A 27,662-nucleotide genomic window follows, 5' to 3' on the forward strand; every position below is an offset into this window, starting at 1 on the left:
ACCCCCCGTAAACAGGCAACAGTTGAATAGCTGGGATAAACATAATTCTCGGATTAGAACAACATGGAATCAAATTGTTGTGACCGCATGTTGTGAACAAATCTCTGGAAGTTTCTTGGAAACATTGTTAGCCCCTTAACACAGCTCACTATTTTTGGTAACAAACTAAATCCAAGCAATCGCCAACAGTATGCCGCCCAATTAATTACTTTCTGATTGTTAGCTGCAAATGAATTACTCCCCCACAGTCAGTCTCACGTGACCTGATCCAGAGTTTAAAGACTCACTCACTGCCTATCTATCATTAGCCCATCTCCTCTGGCTATTCCATCATACATATCAGCTTCCATACCTTTGTCGTCCATCATTCATCATTTAGCCTGTACTGTAAGTAAAGTTACAGCTGCTAAGCTCTGCATAGTTGCACTACTGCACAGACACTACTTGTCTGTCTGCAGTCTGCACAAAGTTGTAAGTCAGTGAAACTGAGACATCTTCATCCATATTAATGTTATGCGATTGAGAGTAGTGTGTGTCATCATTCAGCCCTGTTACTGTAAGTAAAGTCACAGCTGAGGTCTGCATCAGTGCATTCATCCAGCAGACCTATACATTTTTTAAAGCTAGACACCAAGGGGAATCCAGGATGGGGTGACTTGTGTGCCTCTCACCAGGTTCTGTTATCCAGAATCCCTTGCAAGCCTCAAACTTAGTTTAAAAGAAACATATATTCCTCACATTTCTGTGGTGCAAAGTTCTGGGATGTGTGTGGCTCCAAAAAATTCCACCCACCCCACATTCCTCAAAGTCTTCCGAGAAAAATGGTACCTCACTTGTGTGGGTAAACCTAGTGCCCGCAACAGGAAATTACCCAATGTCCCGCTCCTAAAACTGTTAACATTCTTAAATTTAAATATAAAATTATTTTAAAATGATAAATTTAATTCAATTTTTTTAAAACTACTCCCCACCCTTATCCCGCATAAACCCAACATCCTGCTACGAACAAAATGTATTTTACAAAAAATTATATTATTATTAACATTATAATTAATATACAACACTAGCAATTGCTAAAAAATGATTAAAATAAAATAGAGAACACTTACAACATATTAAATACCATTTCTAATCTGATCGAGGATCATGCCGTTGTACTAGGAACTCTGCCCGTGCTATTGCCGACCACTGTAACGCATGTGAAATACACTATACTCCGTCAATCTTTCGAAACTTGTTCTATTTTTAAGAACAAATAAATTTGACTCAAGCCCTGATGAAGTTCCCCTTGAGGGAATGAAACGCGTTGGCTGACCATCCTTTTATCAACCTTAATCTATTTTTGAAATAAAGAGGATATTAAGATACAATGTTGAGGCTCATTGGACTATTTTATTTGTGCACCCCCTTTCTCATTTTTTCACTCTGGGTACCCTCTTCAGAACATCTCTGGACTTGTAGAAGATAAAAGAAGAAAGACACCTGTTGAAATCTGGACTTCAGAAAGTGGTCTGTACCCAATGTAACCCCAAGGGCTTGGCCTGTTCTCACTTGTTTCCAGGACTGATGAGTGATCTTCAAGGGCTACTTGGCTAACTTTCTGTTATCCTTGAGGAGCAAAAAAAGCTGCATGGAGGCCAAGTTTCTGCTAAATCCAGCTGACCAGTATCAACTGGATTTGCCCTGTTCCTTGCTGGTGGCTACCAGTAGATTGAGTCCTAACCCTTCAAGTGGTATCCAAAACTTCCTGGACCCTAGGCTGGCAAAGATTGGACGTGCCCCCCATCATGATCTACAAAGCTGAACAGTTGAAAACATTTTCAAAACAATTATAAAAGTAACCAGAGGCTACTGCTGGACGGACTCAGCTTGCTGGTTTGCTCCACTGAACGAAGCTTAACTTCTGCAAATGATTTGAAGTACACAGTTAGAAAATATTCATCAGCAGAAGGCACCAAAAATATCCAGCCTATGAGTGACCTTCCTTTGGTGTGGATTTTGAATTTCTGCGGCTCTTAGCCCTCCCGCCAGAAGTAAATGGCTTCACCGTAACTGTGTCTGATTACTATCTGACTTCATGAACCCCATTTCGCTCACAGCCTGCTGCCTTCTCCTGCGGAGATTTATTGCCTTCCATTCCTTAGACTGAATTAGAAAGTTACATTGTCTACTGGACTGCTCGCTTCCCTGTATCCGACCTACGCTCCGTCCCTGTTGGACGTAACTATTGACTTGGACCCGGTCTTGCACAACCAAATATCTATGGGTGGTGCTTTACATTTTTTGGCACCAGAAACAAATAAAATATTACCAAATTGTATCTACAGTTTCCTACATCTGTTTGTCAATTTTGGTGCCGATTCCGATCCTGGAGAAAGCGGGTCCAACCTGTCGGTCGGAGCGTATTCTCCGTCCGACTCGTACCCGTTTGGTAAATTTTCCGACCATGGAAGTATGATCCGTATGGAATACTATTTCCGTACGAATCGTACAAAACACCGACCGACGAACTAAAACGCACAAATCCGACCCAGGACACCTCCGACGTGACGTCGGTTGGCATTCTGGCTGCGTTTCCCGAACCAGGAAGTACGATTCGTACCCACAGCAGTCCGGACGTCAATATTTTTCCGGCACCCAAAAAGTGCCGGAAAAGCGAAGTACGTCGCGAAACGACCAGATTCGGGGGCCTGGTACGCGCCATACCCCCCCCCAGCCCCCGTATGTACGTGCCGTACCCCCACCCAGCCCCCGTATGTATGAACTGTACCCCCAGCCCACGTACGTACGGACTGTACCCCCAGCCCGTACCCCCAGCCCACGTAGCGCTGGGGGTTCGTGCCGTACCTACGCAGGTGTGGGTACGGTCCTTACGTACGTGGGCTGGGGGTACGGGCTGGGGGTACGGTCCGTACGTACGTGGGTTGGGGGTACGGTTCGTACGTACGGGGGCTGGGGGTACAGGCTGGGGGTACGGGCTGGGGGTACGGCACATACATACGGGGGCTGGGGGTATGGGCTGGGGGTACGGCGCGTACATAAGGGGGCTGGGGGGAGGGAAGGCGCGTATGCGGGCACATGTCTCCATGGTTGCTATGTGTGTACGGTCCGTACGGTGTTTTTCCGCCCGGATGAGACATGGTCTGGCTGGTACGGATCGTACTTGCGCGGTCGGACTGGATTTTAGACATTGGGATGGTATATCGTCCGGGGACGTGTCGCACACGTTTTCCGACCCAAGGACGTGTGGGGGACTCGACCCAATGCGAATCGTATGGAGTTTTTCGCATACGAATCGTACTTGCCAGTTCGTACGGCACTTGTACGATTCGGTCGGAAAAAATCCGGATACGATTCGGACGGGGGAAATTTCTCCAGGATCGGAATCGGCACCCAGGTGTCTATTTGCTCATTAACATGTTCTTTATTTTCATAAATTGGACTGGGATTTTTACTGTGGTGTGTTTTCAACTCTTTCTGTACTGTTAATACACAGTTCTCCAAATTTAAGCGTGCCTGCTCTATGCTACATCTGCCGGGGGTTGAGCTCAGGTTTAAATTGAGCCTAAATTGACCTATTGTGTTAATATTACTAGGTGTAGACCTACACCCCTAATCGACTTTACAATATTTGACCTCCACAAGAACCAATGGAGACCTTTCAGCAGTGGTTTCAAAATCGTGTGTTTCTGAAATTCTAGACATATTCATCCTGCTAGTTTCTACAGTCTTTGTTCCTATTCTGAATTCTTTGTGAAGCCAAGTCGAGATCGTAGTGAGGTGGCCCAGGTTGGACGTGCCCAGAGATCTCTTGATAACTCATTGTTGACTTGAAAGAGAGGAAGTTTGTTTCTGAACAAGGAAAACAGCAGAGTGACACATTTGATCACAGGATAACTGGAGATAGGTTGGGGCTGTGTAATGATCACTTTTGCGCCATGTAAAGTGGCACATGCGTGATGGAAGGCTTTGAGTCAGATATATGAAGCCATGCAAAGCTGCCCTGGGTCACTTTGAGAGGCCTCATAAATCATGAGTACGGTGATGCAGCGCAAATTGTTGTGTTGCGTTACTCTGCAGCTGGAAGGCGTTCTATGGTAGTTGTGGTGAAAATTCCCACACAACACCTATAGACTTTGACACTTCCCCAAATTTAGAAAACCATGTAAACCTGGGGAAGTGGCAAGTACAATTCCGTACACCTCCAGAGGTGAGGAGTAACGAGAAGTATGTTCATTTCTGCTCGTATTTTCTTCATGTGTGCTTCATAGTGCAGTACACATTGAAAGAGGAAAACGCTTTGTAGGATTGTTTTTGCGCAGAAAAGTGCCTCTTCCTGCACAAAAGCAACCCTGCATGCAATGCAGGCTCCCTTGCACCATGGTGTATGTGTGCCTATGATGCAGATCGGAGCTTCCAAATCCCCTCTACTTCCACGGACGGAATGATTTCACAGTCACACGCACACTCACACATCATACGCTGGTGGGGCCCATAACACCAACATTCATTTCTATCAGACTATCCGTGCCTGCAAAGGGAAAATAAGACTTCTACCTGATATGTCTCCTAACCAATCTGCATTTCTCTCTGAGGGAAGAACCACTTTCTTTAGAATCACCCTAACAGTCCCTCCCTCAGGTAGGTCGCATGGACCAACTAGTTGCTGGTTTGACAATTAAATATAACACTCTAAAATATATTCAAAATAAATCATTCACTAAAATAATAACCCAACACATTTATTAAACATTAATTTCTCTTTATCTAAATTAATTTCAGGTTAAAACTTAGCAAAACACAGCATCATCTTTGTCATATTTACCTATTCTGGCTATTTGTCGTTTTCTAAGTCAGAACTGGTCCTCAATACATCTGTAAGCAACTCTGGCTCAGTCATAGGCGTCACCGTCCTCTCCGTCAGCGTCGGGACCACGGGTAATAAGTTCAGGAAGGGATTGGCGCTAACCTCTCTAGGCTACTCATATTTATACCAAAAATTACAATATTAAAGTTACTTTTCCAAATTCTCGTGTCTCTGATTGGTTGCATCAAATTGGATGACCGGATTCCACTGCAACATTTACATCCTTTCCCATACGCTTTTCTCTTGCAGAGTCTTGATTGACACTGTAAAATTGTTTCAACAATTGTTGCAAGCAAAAGGGACACGACCCTAGCAAATGTTTCTTTTCTGGCTGCACAGGTCCGGTTTGACATCTTTAAATGTTCTTTATCTTTGCAATTTCTGCATGTTTCAGGGTCGTCTTGGCATTCATCCTGGACAGTCACCATGACATATCTCTTCAGTTCACCAAAGGGACAGGGTTGCAGTCAGTGCAAAAACATCGTTTTCCATAATTCGTCTACTCGAATATAGGCTGTGGTTGGTGGCCATTTTGGAGCAGGCCACAATTGTCAACTTAAGTAAAAGAACACAAAATCGTGATTAATACATGGAAATAATTAAAACAATGTTGTTCCCCAACGAATACCCATATGTGTGTGCATTTATTCTAAACATAAGCGACATTTAATGCCATTAGTGCATGTTTATTTTAAGCGCAAATCACAATAACATCACATAAACAACGTATATTTATTTAATATACAAAACACACTTAGTTCACTTATTATTAGCCATGCAGATGCATTCCCACATGTATTCTTTCTGTTAATAAGGTTGATTTAGTCAAAACGACATCACTCCGTTAGTTTTTATAATTAATTATTAATCATTTTAATAAAGACATACGAAAATGGAACAGGGGTTTCAATTAGACTATTTTTCCTGCTCCAGCAATCCCCCCTTTGGTGATTTTATCACCAAATAACACCCAAAAATGTCAAACTTTTCCCACTTTTGCGAAAGTTTAAATGTCTTTTTGCTCAGATGTTATAATCTAGTTTCTTTTTCATCTTCTTTCTTCGCTTCTATATATACTTTTCCTCAATTCTTCTAATTCTATTTCTTGTTTTTCTCTTTCATGTGTATTCTCTCTTCTTTTAACTATTTCTCGTTTAGTTTTAGTTTTATTTCTTTTATACCTACAACATATACATCCTAATCTTAGTACTAATAATGCAACAATCACACATGTTAGTGGAAATAATATTTTACCAAATATGGTACTACCTAATTTAGCTATGAAATTCTTAATAGCAAGTTCTCGAAAGCCACCAACTCAATATTGAGTCTCCCACGCCCAAAGAAACTAGGAGCCACTAGTGCCATTTTAAATTTTTTTAGATTACAGTGCATTCCCGTCGCCACTTACGGGGCTGAGGTTTGGGGTCTGGGCAAAAATCCCGGCATTCAACGTGAAGAGAGCCGTTTTTGTAGGAAATTACTGGGTGCCCCAATCTCATCCTCTGAATTCATTTGCCACAAAGAGCTAAATCTTACTTATATCTGTGATTTCATTAGATCCAGACCAGCCCTATTCTGGCTGAGAATTTGGAGGAACAACGCAGCCACTTTAACTCAAGATATAATCAAAGACTGCCTTAAATGTGACCACGGCTTACTGATTCCTTGGCTCGCCGGAGTCCTAAAAACATTAAGCGCCGTAAACAGAGGCGACCTTTTTTCTGACCCACTAAGAATTGAACCCAAAGATAAGGCAGAGGTCAAACAAGCACTTTATGCACTTTTTGACACAGAAAAATGGAAAGGGAAATATCTAAACCCACTGTAGTCAGATATATGGAGAATGATCTGTGTATGCAACCATTCCCACTTTATCTTACCCTACCCATGTCTAATTGGGAAAGGTCCTTGCTATTCCGCTTAAGGGTAGGCTCTGTAAAATTTTTACTGGGTTTCCCTTTGGGTTACCACCGCTCCACAGATTATAGTCCTTGCCCGTGTGACGGTATTAGCACACAGAATGAGTTGCATTTTCTATTCTTCTGTAAATTTTATTTAAAATACATAAATTGGTTTTTAACACCCTATTTTAGAAAGCAAAGACCACTTTCTTTGGAGGAGTCCCGTTCAATGTTACTTTCTCTGGAAACAGATGAACTAATTTTCCGCACCAGCACTTTCTTAAGACTTATTACACGTGTACGTAAAATGATGGAAAATCCCTGAATTGTTGCTGTATCGGTTTTTAATCTTTATGAAATTGTATTGAAATATTTAATAATGAACTGTTTTTATATATGTACTTTTATGAATTTTATGAAATTCGAATAAAGGTCTTTTGATTGATTGATTGATAATAGCAATCATTTTGTTAGCCATTCTAATCCGGATATTTTCAGCTTCCAGTAGTACTAATTCTTCATGCAAATCAGTAATATTTTTGATATAGATCTTTAGATCTTTGCTTTCGTCAGGAATGTAAGTGCAACAGTGTTGAACTTTCAGCATTCCACAGACTCCACCCTCTTTTGCCAATAAGATATCAAGGGCAAGTCGATTTTGCATCACCATAGCACGTAAGGCAACCATTTCAGTGTCAATCACTAGGAATCTCCTGCTGTGTTTGTGGACAAACGATCCACAACCGTTGACAATTTTCGAATATTATAAGCATTCAAAGTTATTCCCACTGCTGGTATCAGTGCTCCAAAAATATCACCTACAATTTCTGTCCAGGTTTCTCTTCTACCATGTGTTAGTATGTTAGTGTCTTCAGTGTTTTCTACTTTATCCATATGAAAGATTTTTGGAAAGACCAGGCCAACATAACATGTGCCATACCAATGGTCGGGCAACCTATAGTAAGCCTTATTCCCACATATATAATACACTCCAGGAAAGACTGGATCTTCTCCTCCTCTAAATCCCCATCCGGTTGCAATAAAGTATGTATCATGGCACTCACTTGTCCCTATAAAATAAGTATCATATTGGGATTTCTTTCTCGTGATACATAGTTTTCCCTTCTGTGGTGCATCTATGGCCAATGTTGGACTGGCTCCATTCTTCAGTTCTCTCTCCTTTTCTACATCCCACATCGTTTCTCTCATTTTCTTCTGTCAGCATTCTTGTGCATCCCTAATCTCCTTTTCTCAACCATGTCTAGGAATGTTTTCTCTTCTCCTTTCAAACTGCAAGTTAAATTGTTTCTATAAATGTATTCTAATGTTAATTCTTTAGTTTCTATAAAAATCTCACCTAAAATGTTAGCTTCCTTAGCAGGATTCAAATCTTTGTTCATTGGCAATTGCCCTAAAACATTATCTACGTTAGACAAACTATAATTTAATTTCCCTAATTGATAGAATATACTAATTAACACACTACACGAAATTCCATACGTAGCTGGAAGGTGATAAGTCACTCCCTCTGAAACAGAGGCAGGTAATTGCATACAGACGTAGCAATCCCTTACATCCATCGTCATTACGTATTCGTACAACAATTTTGAAAACACATTGCTAGAAAAATCATTAATAGACCTATCCTTATGTACATGTATATTGCTCATACTAGTTGGAACTACTCTCTGAGAGTTTTTCCCTATGCTAGTAGTGTTCTCTGTGTGTCCACCTAATGTGTCTATCGTTACTTTGAAAGAAATCAGTAGAGCAAGCACGCTCCACAGAAGCTTCAATAATCCTGTACAACAGCAGCACATCTTGCACCACCTTTTCATGAAGGTACATCTACTTTGGTTATTCTCTGTGTTAGCCATCTGGTTAAATTAACCGTGTCTTTTGACTTAGCCTCTTCTACTCCACTACTGTACTTCTAGGGCAGCAAGTACTCAACAGGTTAATACAGTCTGTTAGTTTTCTATTTTACCTTTTCTACTTTCTTCCAAGGATGACTTCTTTGGAATGACTCAATCTGGTCTCTCATCACTTTTCAATTCTCCATTATCATCGAAATGCAGAAAGTCCTGAACTTCCGCCTCTTCTCCAATATCAGACAAGATGACTCTCAGGATTCCTACAGTTTCTTCTTCCTCAACCACTCTTAGTACAGTCTCCTCTGGATTTTCTTGACTGTCTGCCTCTTCTCCTTGTTCAGGCAGTGCCACATACGTCCATTCTGGCGACTTGTACTTCTGGTTGGGTTTTCTGATTCTTTTGTCTTCTTCAGATTTCTTTGTTTCTCCTTCTTTGGCTTGGTTCTGACTTGACACTTCGTTCACCTGTTCAGCTTTTGATGGTTCAAACCGTGCCAATCGATATCTTAGTCTCTTTATCTTGTTAGGCCAAAGATCTCCTTTAGCATTTCTCTTTAATTTTCCTCCTTTAAGGTTTTACTCCTTGATCCAAGTTCAGTCAGTCAGTCAGAAAACTTTATTTCGGCTATCAGCCATAAAAAGTCATTAAACACATAATACAAAGTCAGTGATTACAAGGAAGGTAATACATAATTATAAATATAAATATAAAAACATATTAACAAACACATAGAGAAAACACAATAGTTAGGGTGGTTAATGGCGCTGGATTTGCCTTACTGTGATAGTAATCGTCTTCTGGTTAGCCACATTGAAAACAAAAATTTGGCGATCACCGTAACGTATAAGGGAGAAGAGTCATACTTCAGCAGCCTAAACAGATCTCTGTAATTCTTAGCCCCCGTATTATTTGCGAGCTGAATAATACATTTTCGGCGGGGGGTTTTATAGGCTGCGCAAAAAAATATGACGTGGACCTCGGTTTCTTCGGAGGCACCACACCCAGGGCAGGGCTGCGAAATAGAACCAGCCCACTTGTTCGTTCTCGAGAAGAGCGGGAGAGAACCATGCCTGAATTGTAGATATAGTTTCTTGGCAAAGACCGGGTGGATCAGATCTATTGCTGGCTCGAAGCTGTAGCCAATTTTTACCTCGAGGAATACAGAGGTCAGATTGGCGGTGTTAACTGATCGGATAGCCTGAGTCAGATTATGTTCCTCCAGGATTTTTGCCAATGATCTTTTTGAAAGAGAAGGGCATGACTCCTCAGGTGTGAGCCAAAAGTCATCTCTCCCTAAGCGATTTTTTTACATAAGCTAGCCAGGGAATTGCGCCTGCCTTTGGGATCAACAAGATAGATTTCAGTTCCTCCTGAAAGTTTACGAGTTCGGGGGTGCTCCATAGTCGGCGCCAATACATTACTGGTCTGGAGCCGACCAGGTCCGCGATAGGTTGGATACCTAGGTCCATCCTAAGTGGCTGCATGGGAGTACTCATTGGGTGTGCGAATAATTGTCTAAAAAATTGGTTTTCTGACTTAGATAAAATCTGGGCTGTATTGTGGCCCCATAATTCGGCGCCATAGACTACCACCCCCCTAGCCTGGGTTTTATAAATCTACACCAATGAGCTGATTAATTTTAGTTGGCTATTTTTGTACATCTTTGTAATTCCCCCAGTTATCGGTACAAATTTTAGGTTTACTTTTGAGTTCTGTGGGCCCCAAGTCATTTTATTATTGAGTGTCAAGCCCAAGCAGTCAAAGGTGTTCACCCGTTCTAGGGGCAAACCATCCAGTTTTGGGGTAGGGCGGTTGATAGTGTCTGCATGGAGGACCATATATTTGGTCTTACTCACATTGATGACTAAGTTCCTTTTCCTGCAAAATGACGCAAATCCGTCCAGGATTCTTTCCATCCCCATAGGTGTCCTGGACAGAAGCAGGGTGTCATCTGCAAACATTAATGCAGGAATTTTCCAAGTTCTCTTTCTCAGAACTCGACCTTCAGGTGTCTCATTTTCACTTTCATCGGATTCTGTTTCAGTTGCCTCTTCTTCACCAACAGTTTTCCTCTCAACAGTAGTCTTCTTTTCAACAACAGTCTCTTTTTCAACAACAGTCTCCTTTTCATCAACCTGAGATTGCCCTACTTCTGTCCCTCCTCGGGTCTCCGGCACGCAATCTTCTTTCTGACTACTTGTCCCTTCACCTAGCTCAGTGTTGATGTTCCCTACACCTCCTCGAGGGTTTTCCGCAGAAATCTGTCCCTCACTTTCTACTTCTGTCCCTTCTTCATCTACAACGATTATCTCAGGTGAGACTTCTCCAGTTTCCTTGTTTGTTTCAAGGGTCACTTCTGTTGTAATGTTCTTCTCTTTTCTTTCTTTCTTTTTGTGTTCACTACTGGTAGCTGGGATTTCAGGCACTTCTTCAGAATCTGGTCTTGTCTCTGGAACCTGCAATGTTCTTTTTGAAATTCCTTCTTGTGGGATTAGAGCCGGTCGTGGCCCACTCTCCCCCTTTCAGGATTTCTTTTCCTTTTTGCAGTCTCTTCTTCTGGATCATCACTTGATTCAGATTCATCAAAGTATTCTCTTCCAGTGCCTTCACCTGGACTTGGAACTCTCATAGTATGGCTTGCATGTATCCAGTTTTTCCCTCCAGCACACTTCACAGCAGTTGTTGGGGTCAGGACGACTTGCCTTGGTCTTCCCCACCTCGGGACCAAGCAATTTCTTCTTCTGTGTACTTTTATTCTCACCCAGTCCCCTGGGCTCAAATCATGGGCTGGTTTCTTTTCTAGTGTGGTGGCGTCTTCTCCAACCTGGTGAAACACAGAATGGACTGCGTCAGCCAGGCCTTTACAGTAATCCAAAATCATGTCATCAGTTATTGTCATCAGCTTGTTCACGGGTACAAATGCATTTCTCATGGCACGTCCCATGATGATTTCATGCAGACTCAAACCAGTTGTTCTATCTGGAGTAGACCTTATCGTCATCAAGACTAGAGGCAAGACATCAGGCCATTTCATTCCAGTGGCTAAACACATTTTACCAATTCTGTTTTTGATAGTACCATTCATTTGTTCAACCGCTCCAGAAGCCTCTGGTCGGTAGGCACAATGTAGCTTCTGCTGTATGCTCAATGCTTCACAGATCAAACCCATGATCTCATTATAGAAGTGTCCCCCTCTGTCTGATTCAATGGTCACTGGGAACCCGTACCTTGGGATGAATTCTCTTAACAATAGCTTAGCTACTGTTATCCCATCATTCCTTCTGGTTGGGAAAGCTTCCACCCACCTGGAAAACAGACAAACTACCACCAGGACATACCTCAACCTGTTGACTTGGGGCATTTCAATGAAATCTACCTGCATTCTGGTGAAAGGTCCTCCTTCCCTGCCTATTGTACCTAGACTCACCACTGTTTTTTTTCCAGGATTGTATTGCTGACATATCAGGCATCTTTGACAGAGACTCTCTGCTATCAACCTGAATTTTGGATTGTACCAAGTCTGCTTAAATGCTCTTATCATGGCATCCCTCCCCAGGTGTCCCTGGCCATGATACATCCGTGCCATGGTGGACAGCATGCTATCTGGCATTACTGGTCTTCCATCTCTGTAGACCCATACATGGTCTTTTTCCCTGGGTGCACAACCTGCCTTTACCCATAGCTTCATTTCCTCATCTCCTGCCTCATCCTGCAACTGCTTCACTTCTTCCCATGTTTCTACAATGTTAGTAAACATTAAGGAGCAAAAAGACATGTCTCTCTCTTTTCCCCGGTTAATTGAATAATTATTCCTTGCACAATACTGAGCCATGTCATTTGCAAACCGGTTTCCAGTGGTAATGAAATCTTCACCTTGACTGTGAGCAGCACATTTTACAACAGCCAGTTCTTTAGGCAGCTGTATCGCCTCAAGCAATTTTCCAATCACTTCTGCATTCTTTATAGGAGTACCACTTGAGGTCAGTAAACCTCTCTGTAGCCATATCTGGCCAAAGTCGTGGACAACTCCGAAGCCGTACTGGCTATCAGTCATCACAGTCACTCTTACATGTCTTCCAATTTTGCAGGCTTTTGTTAGTGCCACCAATTCTGCCACTTGAGCGGATTTAACTCCTTTCAAGGGTGATGCTTCCACAACTCCTGAAACTGTGCACACTGCATATGCAGCACTCAGCACACCTTCATCCGTTCTCAGACAAGATCCATCCACAAAAAACACATGATCACTTTCAGGCAGTGGCAGATCTTTTATGTCTGGTCTGGGTTTTGTACAATAATCAAGCACATCCAGGCAATCATGATCAATTTCATCTCTCACTTGCACACTTTCAGCATCCGGCAACAATTTTGCTGGATTCACATTCACACATCTCTCCAGACTCACATTTGATGCTCCTAGAATGACTTTCTCATACTTAGTCAGCCGACTATGTGACATGAATTGTGTCCGGCTCCTTGTTAAAAGGATTGCCACATCGTGAGGTACGAATACCCTTACAGGATATCCCATTATGATTCACTCACTTTGCTCCAGACATCTGCATGTAGCAGCTACTGCTTTTAGGCAACCTGGTAAACCCACAGCTACTGGGTCAAGAGCTGATGAGAAGTACGCAATAGGTCTTCTCAGTCGTCCATGTTTTTGAATTAGCACTGAAAGTGCACATCCATTCCTCTCACTGCAATACAGCTCAAATTCTTTTTCATAGTCTGGCATACCCAGGGCAGGTGCTTCACAAAGCCTGTTTTTCAATTCTCTGAAAGCTGCCATTTGTTCTTGGTTTAATTCTAAAGGGTCTTTTACCTCACTTTTGGTTAATTTTATCAGTGGCTTGGCAATCAGGGAAAAGTTACTTATCCACTGACGACAATAGCCAACCATTCCCAGGAACATTCTCACCTCTCTCTGGGTCATTGGGGCTCTCATTCCCTTAATGATTCTGATTCTATCAATTGTTACCTTCCTCAGGCCTTTCTCAATGTTATGTCCTAGGTACTGAACCTCTTTTTTACAGAACTGCAATTTGGCTGGAGATACCTTTAACCCTCCATCTGCCAAATGATTCAGCAAAGCAATGGTGTCTACTTCACAAGCTTCACGTGTTTTTGATGCCACAAGCAGGTCACCAATGTACTGGACCAAAACTGAATTTTCAGGCATTGTCAGACTTTCCAGAGATTTCTTCAACAACTGATTAAATATAGAGGGGCTCTCTGTGTACCCCTGTGGAATTCGGCACATGCCAAAATACGATCTCCAAACCGAAATGCAAAAATCGGCTGGCTGTCGTGATGCAACGGGATTGAAAAGAAAGCATGGCACAAATCAATTACTGCGTACCATTCAGCATCATGGGGAATCTGTACAAAATCACTGATGGATTTGGCACAATGGGACAGCATGACACAACAATTTTGTTAATTTTTCTCAAATCCTGTACTATTCTGAACTTCCCATTAGGTTTCTTCAGTCCCATTATTGGTGAATTACATGGACTGTTCAATATTTCTCTCAACACCCCCTGCTGGATCATCTTTTCAATTATAGGGGTTATTCCTTCAATTATTTCAGGTGTCAGTCTGTACTGTGGGATGTTTGGGTAGCTTATCCCATCTTTTTCAGAAATTTTCACTGGGTCAACATTTCTCATTAGGCCCACATCTTCTCCAGTGAAATCCCAAACTGCTGCTTTTACAGTCTGCTTTAATTCTGGGGGCAATTCATCAGGATTGAATACTGCATAAGTTCCAACAGCCTCACTTTCTCTGTTGTCTATGGTCATTCTGTATAGGACATCCTCTTCTGGTGTTTCAAAGGCTATTCCGTCTGGAGTACAGAAAATTCATCTTGCACAGCAAATCTCGACCTAACAAATTCACAGGACTGGTGTCACACACCACAAATCGGTGCATGTCTGAAAATGTCCCTATTCTAACCTTAACTGGTTCAGTAAGGTATGTCTTGATCTGTGTATTGGACACACCAACTACTTGGATTGTTTCATCCGAGAGAGGAAGATTCTTAACATCAGCTGACCTGACAGTAGAACGGGTAGCACCAGTGTCAACTAGAAAAATGATGCTCTCATCATTAATTTTCCCATCCACAAAAGGTCCTGTCTGGTCTATTTCTAGAGATGCGCCAAGCACGCACTCTTCCTCCTCTCATCCGCACCGTCAGACTTCCTCCTCTGTATCACTTCCCTCATTCCTCAGCCAATATTGGGACACAGCACTCGCGCGTTGCGGTATGTTTACCTGTCCTTCGTTGTAGAATCCCGAATCGTGACTGTACTTCTGGGGTCCTTTGTTTTGCGGCAAGGGCGGTTTTGGCACCTGATTCTGCTGCTCAGCAGCCTTCTGCTGCTGCTGCTGGCCACACCCCTCACTCTGCACCTGTGGATTTAATGATGGATTTCCACTGTTAGCACATGGTGGATTCTTACACTCGGATTTCCAATGCCCTAATTTTTCTTTGCTTCCTCTATATTGCCTCTCCCCTTTCCTGGGCCAAATCTTTGCTTGTTTCCTGGGTTATTTGCTTGTTCGACTAACTGGGCTTCCTGTCTTTCTGCAACCTTTACTTGTGCCCACATTGCCTTTTCTTTCAGCTTTCTTTGCTTTGCCTCAATTTCATCACTGAAATATTTGGCATGTCTCAGGATCTCATCAATCTTTTTGCTCTGCCAGTCCACTGTATGCTGCCTTATCATCTCACTAATCTCAGGACGCAGACCATACACGAATCTGTATACAAAATGGCTCAGGTCCTTCTCACCCAGATGTTCATCTCCACTAAACTGCTTGAAAGCCAGTATTAGTCTTTCATAATAGGCATGAACTGATTCTTTCACTTCCTGCTGTGTTCGGTCTATCTTAACCCAGTCTGTTTCTTTGGGAGGTACCTTGTTCTTCAGGAAAACCATAACCTGCTCATATTTCTTCATTACCTCGTGGTCTGGTGCTCCTGTTCTGGGATCTCTGGGGTATTCTTTTGTTGGCCAATCTATCACTATCTTGCATTCTGCCCACAAGTCTGCTGGTACAATTATATCAAACAGACTATTCAGGTCAATCCACAGCACTTTTGACAATTTCACAAATCTGTCTACCTGTCTGTACCACTCGACGGGCTTTTCTCTCAGTCGAGGGAAGTCATTAGTAAATGACAAAATATCCTGTCTGGTCCATGGGACATGTACATATCCTCCTCCTGGAATTTCTCTCATAGGAAATGCTGTCACTGATCTTTCCTTTTCTCTCACAGGAAATGCTGGGAAAGTTCCACCTGATGCTTCTTCTTGTTTCTTATACCACTTACTTTTCCATCTCTCAACATCTCCCCGTTTTCTCCACAAAGTGATTATCTCCTTAATCTGCACTATTCTGCCTGTAGTATTCAAGTTCTCAATATCTTTGTCTGTGAAATCCACCCGATAAGGTTTCTGCAAACCTTTTATCCGGTCCATGTCAATTCCCATCTCTCTCGCTATTTCTTCTGTAGTTATCCCCATGGATTTTTCTGCACTCACAGGTTCATTTATTCTTTGAGGCTCTATTATTGTACCCTCAGTCATCCCGCTTCTTTCCATATCATTGGGACTCAAAAATGGGTTGTTCTGCACTTTTATTCCGCTTTCACATATTGTGTGTCTCCACGGATTCTCTCCTGTTCTCATTGGGGTCTGTTCGGGCTGAACATTTTGTCTGTTGTTCACATATGGAACTGTTAGACCATGTTCACTTATTATCTGCTTATCAAAAACGGTCATAACGGGATCTATCGTTACAGGAACCGTGACTGCTTCAAGATTTTTGGTCAGTTCTCTTCTATTCTCTGTCAGTTCAAATGTGGTTCTGGCTAGTTACCTTGTCTTTTCATCCTCAATCTCATTTTCCCTTTCCATTTCTCTTTTTCTGAAAGGATTGTTTCCTACCATTTCTGGTGTCATGACTTCTGTTTTAATCGTTCTCAGGGTATCTCTCATTGGGGCAGTTGGCATTCCTACCTCGGGTTCTCGTCTATACGGAAGTGGATTCTTAAAGAACAGGTCATCTAGGAGGTCATCATCTGATTCATTCTCTCTGCATCTCTTATTTTCTACATTATTTCTTTTCTCTGTACATTTTACCCCTTCTGTCTCCCCTTCTGTTCTTACAGGAAACAGCCCTTAAGTCATGCTAGCGTCTCGCCACCTTCTCATCCGATCATGATGAGTTTCACGATCACTAGTTCGTCCGAACATATACCTATATCGGTTCCCACTCCTCTGTCTTTCCCATTCATGCATTTCATCTTCCCATTCAGTCAATGCTTCGAATTGTGTCGGCCTAGGACGAGGCTCTAGACACATCATTCTCTCCCTCAAATTCCTCAACGTGGCCAGGTTAAATGAGCCATGTTCTGGGAAAGCTAAAACTCCGTCGTCCTTGGTATATTTCACCCAATTGTCCAACCATATACAGGTATGATACCCATATTTCGCAACCATGAAGTATGCGGGGGTTCTTGTTGGAGGCAATAATTCCCCTTCCCTAGTCACAATCTCCTTGTCTTTGTCAAACCATGTTTTGACTTTACTGAACAAGGATTTCTTTTTCTTTTCCTCAGTATGGTAATACATTTTTCTCGTTTACCGCAACTCTCTAGTCCTTTCTACAACTGTACGATCTTTTGTCCAATAACAGCGCGACTTACACCAACGCTCCAATCCGGGGCGTCTACGTCACTGTTTCAGTCCACAAATACCAGCGCGACTCACACCAAAGCACCAATCCTGGAGCGTCTACGTCACTCTGTACTTCTCCCAATCCCTGCGCGGCACACACCAACGCACCAATCACAGCGCTTCCACTGTTTTAACCCACTGTCCAGTCACAGCGCGGTCTTCCTGACGTCAGCAGTCGCTGTGGCAGCTCCTGCTCCTGTCTCCTGTCTCTCGTCTACCCCTCCTTTACAAAACTACTCTGGTAGACTTTGTTTCAGTTTCTACGATTCAGTTAGTTACAACATATAAACATCTCCATTGTCTGCTCCGCTAACCACTGAATAGCAAAAGACCTTTCTCACGAGAATCCCGCCTTTCTCGGGAACAGCGCTTACCTCTGCTCCACTACGGAATCGTTACTTCCGTTGATAAAGTAGCACATCCTTCTACTCTACCCTTCTAACATGCATCAATTAACTGTTTCCTCTCGGAATGCTCCTAAGAGTTTTCACAATTAACCAAAATGCCTTACATTCACGCACTTTCACACCAGAAAATGTAGCACATTCACACAGAATCCTGCCTTTCCCGAGAACAGCGAACAGTCTGTCCTACTACAGAATTATAACACACGTTAACAAAGCAGCGCTTACCTCTGCCCTGTCCTTCTAACAAGCTCAGAGAGTACCTATTAACTTTCTAGTGATAAGCGTTATTGGAATGCCAAAAGGATCCCTGGTACCTAAGACCAGAAATTCACAGGTAACCTTCGCTATTATACACACTTCTTTTATACCGAAAATACGTCTCTAATGGTAACACACGGCGGTGCCACCGAATCGAACACAGACAATGCGACGCGCAACTTCAATTGTCACACGTTTTCCCCTGCATGCGTACAGGGCCAACAATTTCGCCTTTCCCGAGAGCAGTGCTTGCCCTACTACGGAACTGTCACCGACTTCCTACGTCCCAGAAGCCGTACACACTACATAAAACTCAATACGAATTCAACATATAGGGTTAGTACATATATCAATACAAATCAATAATCAATAAGCCTATTTACACACAAATCATCAAACCAAGACAATAGTTAACCATTCTACTGCTACCAAGAAACTGATGCAGATCGGAGCTTCCAAATCCCCTCTACTTCCACGGACGGAATGATTTCACAGTCACACGCACACTCACACATCATACGCTGGTGGGGCCCATAACACCAACATTCATTTCTATCAGACTATCCGTGCCTGCAAATGGAAAATAAGACTTCTACCTGATATGTCTCCTAACCAATCTGCATTTCTCTCTGAGGGAAGAACCACTTTCTTTAGAATCACCCTAACAGTCCCTCCCTCAGGTAGGTCGCATGGACCAACTAGTTGCTGGTTTGACAATTAAATATAACACTCTAAAATATATTCAAAATAAATCATTCACTAAAATAATCACCCAACACATTTATGAAACATTAATTTCTCTTTATCTAAATTAATTTCAGGTTAAAACTTTGCAAAACGTAGCATCATCTTTGTCATATTTACCTATTCTGGCTATTTGTCGTTTTCTAAGTCAGAACTGGTCCTCAATACATCTGTAAGCAACTCTGGCTCAGTCATAGGCGTCACCGTCCTCTCCGTCAGCGTCGGGACCACGGGTAATAAGTTCAGGAAGGGATTGGTGCTAACCTCTCTAGGCTATTCATATTTATACCAAAAATTACAATATTAAAGTTACTTTTCCAAATTCTCGTGTCTCTGATTGGTTGCATCAAATTGGATGACCGGATTCCACTGCAACATTTACATCCTTTCCCATACGCTTTTCTCTTGCAGAGTCTTGATTGACACTGTAAAATAGTTTCAACAATTGTGGCAAGCAAAAGGGACACGACCCTAGCAAATGTTTATTTTCTGGCTGCACAGGTCCGGTTTGACATCTTTAAATGTTCTTTATCTTTGCAAGTTCTGCATGTTTCAGGGTCGTCTTGGCATTCATCCCGGACAGTCACCATGACATATCTCTTCAGTTCACCAAAGGGACAGGGTTGCAGTCAGTGCAAAAACATTGTTTTCCATAATTCGTCTACTCGAATATAGGCTGCGGTTGGTGGCCATTTTGTAGCAGGCCACAATTGCCAACTTAAGTAAAAGAACACAAAATTGTGATTAATACATGGAAATAATTAAAACAGTGTTATTCCCCAACTAATACCCATATGTGTGTGCATTTATTCTAACCATATTCGACATTTAAAGCCATTGGTGCATGTTTATTTTAAGCACAAATCACAATAACATCACATAAACAACGTATATTTATTTAATATACAAAACACACTTAGTTCACTTATTATTTTAGCCATGCAGATGCATTCCCACGTGTATTCTTTCTGTTAATAAGGTTGATTTAGTCAAAACGACATCACTCCGTTAGTTATTATAATAAATTATCAATCATTTTAATAAAGACATACGAAAATGGAACAGGGGTTTCAATTAGACTATTTTTCCTGCTCCAGCACCTACAATGGCACTAGGCTGATGAAATGGCGCCAGCGCAGGGAGAAAGGACAGGAATGTACGGTATTGCAAAAATACAGTTCATTCCTGCCTTTCACTCTAAAGTAGGGCAGCACAGAAAGGCACCTCACTATGTTGCCCTATGCCCAATCCCATACATGAGGCCCTTTGTCTTCAAGACATGACTGAGGACAATTCCAGATCCCATTGTCATCTCACTGGTGGTCTTTCAGGACACGCGTCCTTCAAAAGCATCTCTTTCATTTGAACTGCAGCAAAGAAGTAAGAGAGTTGGGCAGACGGGTTTGCAGATGGACATACTGAAGGGATTGTGGAGAGATGAAAGGATGGATGACAGAAAGAAGCTGTTGGGCTTAGACTGGGGAAGAGAGATTAGACAGGAGGAGCTGAGAGCTGGACAGACTGACTGATGTACATTAACCTTCTCTTTTCTTTTCCTCCTCAGAATCTCTGTTCCTGGATCCAAACACAGCTTATCCTTCACTCAACATCTCCGCAGATGGGAAGCGAGTCACGCGCCTCACTAGTTCAAAGCGTATTACCAAGAATGATGAGACACGTGTGCGTGTGGGTTGTGCCAGAGGAACTGTGGGCTTCATCTCTGGGAAGTATTACTGGGAGCTGACGGTGCCCCCTCGCTTTGTTCAACCTGGATTTTCCACATTGTGGCAGATAGGGGTGGCCACGGAGTCTGCTACTATAAATAAATACATTTACCTAATGGAGCCTGAGGAGGGCTTCTGGGTTTTGGAGAGCAGTTTATTCTTTTCCTCGATTCACACCTTGCCTGTTACCCTTGCGAGCAGCCTGCCATTAGTAAGTCCCATTGGAGTTTACCTGGACTACGAGGGGGGGGTGGTGTCCTTCTACAAGGCTGAGACCCAAGAGCACCTCTTCACCTACACAGCCACCTTCACAGAGAAGATCTTCCCTCTTGTTTGTATCTACTATCCTTTAACTATTGAGCTGAATTAAATTGTAGAGGGACAGGATTGTCAATGTATATCTTTGATTCTTTCTATAATTCACTTCCTCAGCAGAAGAAAAGCTGAAAATCATGTTCCGAACTGGTTGATGTATTTCAAGGCAGCAGTTTCCATTTGTAAAGACACAGGATTTTGGATTTGAATAACTCATGTTTGCTGGTACCTGCTGGAAGTGCATGAAACAATGTATACAATTAACATATATTTTTTTCTGCCACTTGAATCTTTAAAATAAATAATGTGCCAGTTTACAGGGCTTGCAAGTCTGTTCACATTACTCGCGCCTCACCACACATATTCTCAGGCCTCTCACTTTCAGTCCTACAGATCTCTTCATTTTATGCCCAGCACTAAAATTTAAAGGTGGTAGAACAGTGACCTGGGTCAAACACCTGCTGCATAGTCGGGTCTGTAACCTGCAGGACATAGTGGCTTCCGCAAGTTGTACTTGTAGAAACTTCCATTTAGTTGAGAGATAGAATCTCATGTTGGCAGTCACACGAGACCAGCTACTAAGATCCTGCCCACTAGATAGCACTGTTTTGGGAGTGAACCCTGCAATGACGTAGGTGTTGTAACTTAAATTGTGCTTATGTAGTGTAATATCTCTTTATTTGTGGCATGCGCTGTGTTTACCTTCAGGTGATGTTCTATGTTCTAATATAGAACTATGGATGTAGTATTCCAGTGAAAGACTCAGTCATTGTAGGAGTCTGGAGCTGGGAGGAAGTCTGCCGTGCTACTCATATTAAAACTATTCAAATCTACATTCACGTCTTTTGGAATTTAATATTGGCGACGAGTTAAAGTCTCTCCTGTCAGAGGAGGCATGGGAACGGAGAGCAGAAGAATCCAGGAGAGAAAATTGAGAAAAGAAAAGAAGATAGGGGATTACAAAAGAAAAGAATAACGTGCAAGAAGAGGAGCGTTTGAGTGAAAGGAAGAAGATTTACGGTGGCGAGATACTCGAGGGAAGAGGCGAAACCACGGAAGTAAATCCAGTCATTTTAAAAAAAATATATATCTCGGTAACGTACCTCACGAAGAAAGAACGAACGAGGAGCGTTCGGCGTTGCCAAGCACCGGTGTAGACGAGCGGAACGAGTACGTGAAGGAGCGCACTTCAATGACGTAAGCACGTGTACGCGAGGTGACGTGTACAATGTGTTGAACTAGTGTTGCCTGGTAACGTGATGAGTAGGGAAGTCCTACGCGCGTGCGCACAACAAGGAGTGAAACGTGAATAAGAAAACATTTGTGTGGCTGCAGTGAGCTAATATCTGCTCAGGTAATCGTTTGGGGTTGTGCGCGGAAGACACTTAGAGAGGGGGAACAACCTTTACAACGCAACTTTTACAACGCACTACCATTACAACGAAACTGTTACATCGCAAATGCATTGACAACGCATACCATTACAACGCAAGTCTTTACATCGACGTGCTAACATTAAAAATAGTGTAGTTTACTATCCAAACACCTTCCCTACTGTTACGTGGACTGGAGTTAGAATAGTAAATTACACTTTTTTAATGTTAGCACGCCATCTAGTGCAAGTCGATGTAAAGACTCGCGTTGTAAAGACTTGCGTTGTCCCTGCATTTGCGTTGTTAAAATTTCGTTGTAACAGCATGCGTTGTAAAAGCATGCGTTGTAACATCATACATCCCTTAGAGAGGGAAGATACAACGTCAAGGTGGGAATTCTTTCCAGTCCTTTTGTGTTAAAGCTTGGACAAAGGTTAACGGAGGTCATTCTCGTCAGACTTCAAGCAAAGTACCCTACTGGTTTTGGTTCAAGGAAGTTTATGTAAGAACCCAAAGGAGTAAAGCTATACATTTTGTTTTAGGATTTTTTTTTTGTGGACTTGTCGTTTACCTTGTTGTAAGGCCATTTTTGGCTAGAGTTATTTATTTAATTAATTTATTTAATGATTTATAGATTTTGTCTTTTGGCAATCAACTGCTAGTGTAGTTAGGGAAATGCAGTTCGACCCTCCAGCAAAGTTTCTACAGAGTAAGGGAGATCCACCCCTACCATGATCAAGGTGGAAAGAAGAGTTTTTGACATACATGAAGGCAATTGATGGTGAACGGATGGGGGCAGAGAGAAAAAAAAAGCATTCTACTACATTGCTTAGGCTCGGAAGGCCAAGACATTTTTAGAGCACTGCCACAAATTACCGCACAAGTGGGGGAAGAGAATTTTAATGTGTACAATGAAGCTCTACAGAGACTAGAAAAACGCTTCAAACCAACGACAAGTATTGCCTTGAACAGGTTTAAGTTCTATACTAGGGCGCAAAAGGAGGAGGAATCCTTTGATGACTTTTTAACGTCTCTAAGATCCTTATGTGTACATTGCAAATTTGGGGTTATGGCTGACGAAATGATTAGAGATCAGATCATTGTGCATGTAAGAAACAAAAAAGTACAAGAAAATTTGTGGGTGATAGGAGATCCTAGTTTGTCAGAAGCAATAGCTAATGCGAAAGCAGTGGGGCAATCAGAAAGTTGGATGCAAACTATTAGGTAAAGTACTAAGAAGGGAGAATGTGTGGAAGAGGTGCGTGCTTTAAAGAGTAATGCTGGGAGCAATACGCAGTTTAAAAAAGACAGTATGGAGGTTGTTCAAAAGAGAGGTATAAACAATAGATACAATGGTGGGAGCCCATTTAGAAGTAATGTGAACATGGGAGGACAAAATATGTGTTTTAGATGTGGAAGTAGGTCACATTTTGCATCTTTTGCAGGTTGTCCGGCTATCAATAGACAGTGTAGGAAGTGTGGAAGAATGGGCCATTTTAGTACAGTTTGTAGGGAGATAAGGCGAAATAGTGCTTCAACATCTGCTTCTGGTTCGATCTCGACCATTAGTGGTACAGATTTAGTGCATAGTGAAATTGATACTTGTATAGCGCACTACTCACCCGCAAGGGTCTCAAGGCTTTCCCTGTGAGGCGTCCACTCCTGGGCAACCCCAAGGTGGAGGCCAGGCATCCTTAGCGTTGTGGGGGCCGTTGTGGAGATTAAGCAAGCTATTGCCCAGAGTTGCAGAGTGGGACTCCATGATTGGAATGGCACCGAGGTGAGAATTATCAGGTCCGTGGATATTTTGAGCCCAAGACCCGCCAAGACGGGGAATTGAACCCTGGTCCCGGGCTAGACCTCTGCATCAGGGTCTGCCGCTCTAATCATTGAGCCACACTTCTCCACAAGTGAGGAAGGTAAAGAAGAGTTTGGTGTTAACAACGAATGTGAAAGAGGATTTGTGGTCTCCATCGTTAATAATTATTCAGTAGGAGAGGAGGAAATGCGTTTGGAGGCTCCAAAATGTAAAGTAGAGGTTTTGGGTGTTGAGCTTCACTTTATGGCTGATTCTGGTTCGCCATGGACCATAATCTCGAGAGATTATTTCATGGAAAAATTGCAAGACGTTTGTTTTCGGAAAGTTCTACATGCAAATGATGTTTTTGCTGAAAGTTTTGATGGCACAAGGATTAATTTAGAAGGGTATTTTAAAGTTTCTTTACAGTTCAAGGGCAGAGTTGCAGAGATTAAGTTATACATTGCTGTTAAGGGTGTAAATGTGTTAGGATGGCGTGATCAGTGGAAGTTAGGCATAATGTTAAACCCACGAGCTGTAGATCCTGTCATTTTAGGGGACAAATGTGAAATAAGGAATATTGCTGTTTTGGACCCAAATGTCAGATGGGGGAATTTGGTAAACAAATTTAAGAAGGTGTTTTGTGAAAATTTAGGAAGACTTAAAGATTTCGAACACAAGATCATTCTAAAAGCCAATGCACGTCCAGTGGTACAAAAATTAAGAGGGGTACCCATTAATGTGAGAGAAGAGCTCAGGGAAATGTTGAAACAACTTACGGATGAGGGCATTATTGAAGAAATTGAATCTTCAGAATGGATTTCACCCATTGTTTTAGTACGCAAGGCTGATAAGAATTTGAGGGTATGTGTTGATCTCAGATTGCTTAATTCTAACATAGTGATTGATTGCCATCCTCTTCCAAACATAAACAAGATGGTGTCTTTGTTGGAAGGAGCAAATGTTTTTTCAACTTTGGACCTGCGCTCTGCACACCATCAGATTTGTTTGTCTGAAGAGTCAAGAAATCTAACGGCATTCATTACCCCACAAGGTCTGTTTCGTTACACCAGAATGCCGTTTGGATTAGTCTCAGCGGCATCGGTTTTCCAAAGGGTGATATTCAGATTGTTTAGAGATATCGATCATTATGTAAAGTGTTTTCAGGATGATATCTTGGTTTTTTCTAAAAATGATGGAGAACATGATGCCCATCTTAAGGAAGTTTGCAGTAGGTTGGAAATGAGTGGCCTCACGTTCAAACAAAGTGAATGTAAATTGTACAAGAAATCTGTAGAGTATTTAGGACATACATTTTCAGGCAATGGAGTAGTTCCAAAGAGGTCCAATGTGGATGCTATTATCAATGCTCCGGCACCCACAAACAAGGAACAATTATTGAGTTTTGCTGGTATGTGCGAGTATTATAGTAAGTTTGTTAAGAATTTTGCAAACAAAATGGAACCGTTAAGAGAGCTACTTAGGAAGAATGTTGATTATAAGTGGAGTAGTACCCAACAAGGAGCGTTTGAAAACATCAAGCAAGATATAGTGCAAGCACCTACTTTGAAGCCTTTTTGTGTTAAGGAAGAATGCATCATAACTGTGGATGCAAGTTTGTATGGTATTGGGGGTGTACTATCGCAGAGGCACGGAAGGGAAGAGTGGAATGTGGCTTTTGCCTCTAGAACACTCAATGAGTCTGAGAGAAAGTACGCTGTGATTGAGAGAGAATTACTGGCGTGCGTTTGGGGCATTGAACATTTCAAATTGTATGTGTGGGGTAGCAAGTTTACGTTAAGAACGGACCATAAGCCTTTAGTTAACATTCTTTCATCTGGTGGAGGGTGGAATTCCACTGCTAGGATTGCAAGGCTTTCTTCAAGGCTGCAAGAGTACAATTTTAAAACAGAATATGTGCCAGGGAGGAAGAATGTTACAGCTGACTTTTTGTCAAGATTACCGTGTGTTGGGAGTGGTGCGAATGTGGTGAAAGAGGTTGATTTTGTGCTTCAGATCAATGATGTTATTCCAGCACAATTTCAGGATATTAGTGAGGAGTCTTGGAAAGAGTGTGTGTGTAAGGATGAGGATTTGTTGGAGGTCAAGAAATTTGTGATGGAAGGTTGGCCTAATAAGCGTAAGATCAGATCTGAGTTATTGTCTTTTTTCAAGGTTGCAGATGAACTTGATGTGGAAGGTGACTTTATTTTCAAGAATTCAAAATGTATTCCTCCTAAGGGGATGCGGGAGGTTATCCTTAGAATTGCACACAAAACACATCCCGGTATTTCCTCAATGAAACGTCTGGTAAGGAATTTTTTTTAGTGGCCAGGCATTGACAGATTTATTGATGGCATAGTCAGAGAATGCGAGCTTTGTGTGTCTAGTGAAAGAATGTTGAGCGTTAGGACGCCACCTTTGAGAATGGTGGAATGGCCAAAGGTACCTTAGCAAAGGTTAGCTTTCGATATTTCAGGTCCTTTTAATATGCTTCCTGAAAAATGCAGGTTTGCTTTGGTGTTGGTGGATTACCATTTTAAATGGCCGGAGGTAAAGTTTGTGAATAGAATAACAACAGAAATTGTGGTAAATTTCTTAAAAGAAACGTTTGCACATGAAGGTTGCCCTTCGTATCTTGTCACAGATAACGGAGTGCAGTTTAAGTCTTCTGAGATGAGGGATTTTGTTGATGAGTTTGGTATAAAACATATTTTCACTTCCCTTTATGGGCCGCACGAAAATGGACAAGTTGAAAGGTTCAACAGAGAAAAATTATGGCTGTACAGAATCACTCCTCATACTACTACAGAGGTTAGTCCATTCAAATTGTTGAAAGGAAGGGAGCCAGCATCAAAGATCTGTCCGTGGTGGTTTAGAGAGAATTGCACGAAAATTGATTCAAACAATGTTTGTGTTGATGACATTTCTTTGAAAGTAATGAACAAACAAGGGAAGACTTGTGCGTGGTTTGATAAAAAATGGAAAACTCAAGCACCATCATTTATAGTGGGTGATTGGGTTAGGATCAAGAAACCTGGTATTCTTTGCAAGGGGTCTAGTAAAATTGGGAAAGCTATTCAAATAAAAGAGTCTTTAAGAATTCTGTAGCTACACAGGATGGGAAGGTTTGGAATGTCAGAAGAGTTGCGAAGTGCCCTTCCAGCGCAAGCAAGAATTTTTCCAATCAGGTTTCTGGTGATACACTTCGTGACAATGAGTACAATGTTGGGGTTTCTTGTGAATCTAACCATGTGGGTGAAAAAAATCCTGTTGGACTTAAGGTCAGAACATCAAGCCGTGTAAAATATTTCCCTAAAAAATTGAACGACTATATTTAGTTGTTTGCATTGTGTTTTGTTTGGTTTTCCTTTTTGCTTTTATTTTTTTTCCAATATTTTATTTATTGTTTGCTAGGTTTCCTTTATGTTTGTTTTGTTCAAAGGAGGGGGAAGTGTTGTAACTTACATTGTGCTTATGTAGTGTAATATCTCTTTATTTGTGGCATGCGCTGCGTTTACCTTCAGGTGATGTTCTATGTTCTAATATAGAACTATGGATGTAGTATTCCAGTGAAAGACTCAGTTGTTGTAGGAGTCTAGAGCTGGGAGGAAGTCTGCCGTGCTACTCATATTAAAACTATTCAA

At 42.0% G+C, this 27,662-nt stretch overlaps 1 protein-coding gene across 2 annotated transcripts in view; it reads left to right on the top strand.

The window, feature by feature from the left end:
- Positions 1-21,161, top strand: part of LOC146859518 (CD5 antigen-like) — a 722,585-nt gene extending 701,424 nt beyond the window's left edge. For both annotated transcript variants that reach the window (XM_085650226.1, XM_085650227.1), the window contains one exon: positions 20,370-21,161. In XM_085650226.1, the coding sequence (XP_085506352.1) occupies positions 20,370-20,899 (530 nt within the window). In that variant the 3' untranslated portion in view covers positions 20,900-21,161. The remainder of the gene's footprint in view (positions 1-20,369) is intronic.
- Positions 21,162-27,662: the final 6,501 nt, after the last annotated feature.

The sequence above is a fragment of the Triturus cristatus genome, chromosome 3_2 (assembly GCF_964204655.1).
Source record: "Triturus cristatus chromosome 3_2, aTriCri1.1, whole genome shotgun sequence".
NCBI lineage: Eukaryota > Metazoa > Chordata > Amphibia > Caudata > Salamandridae > Triturus > Triturus cristatus.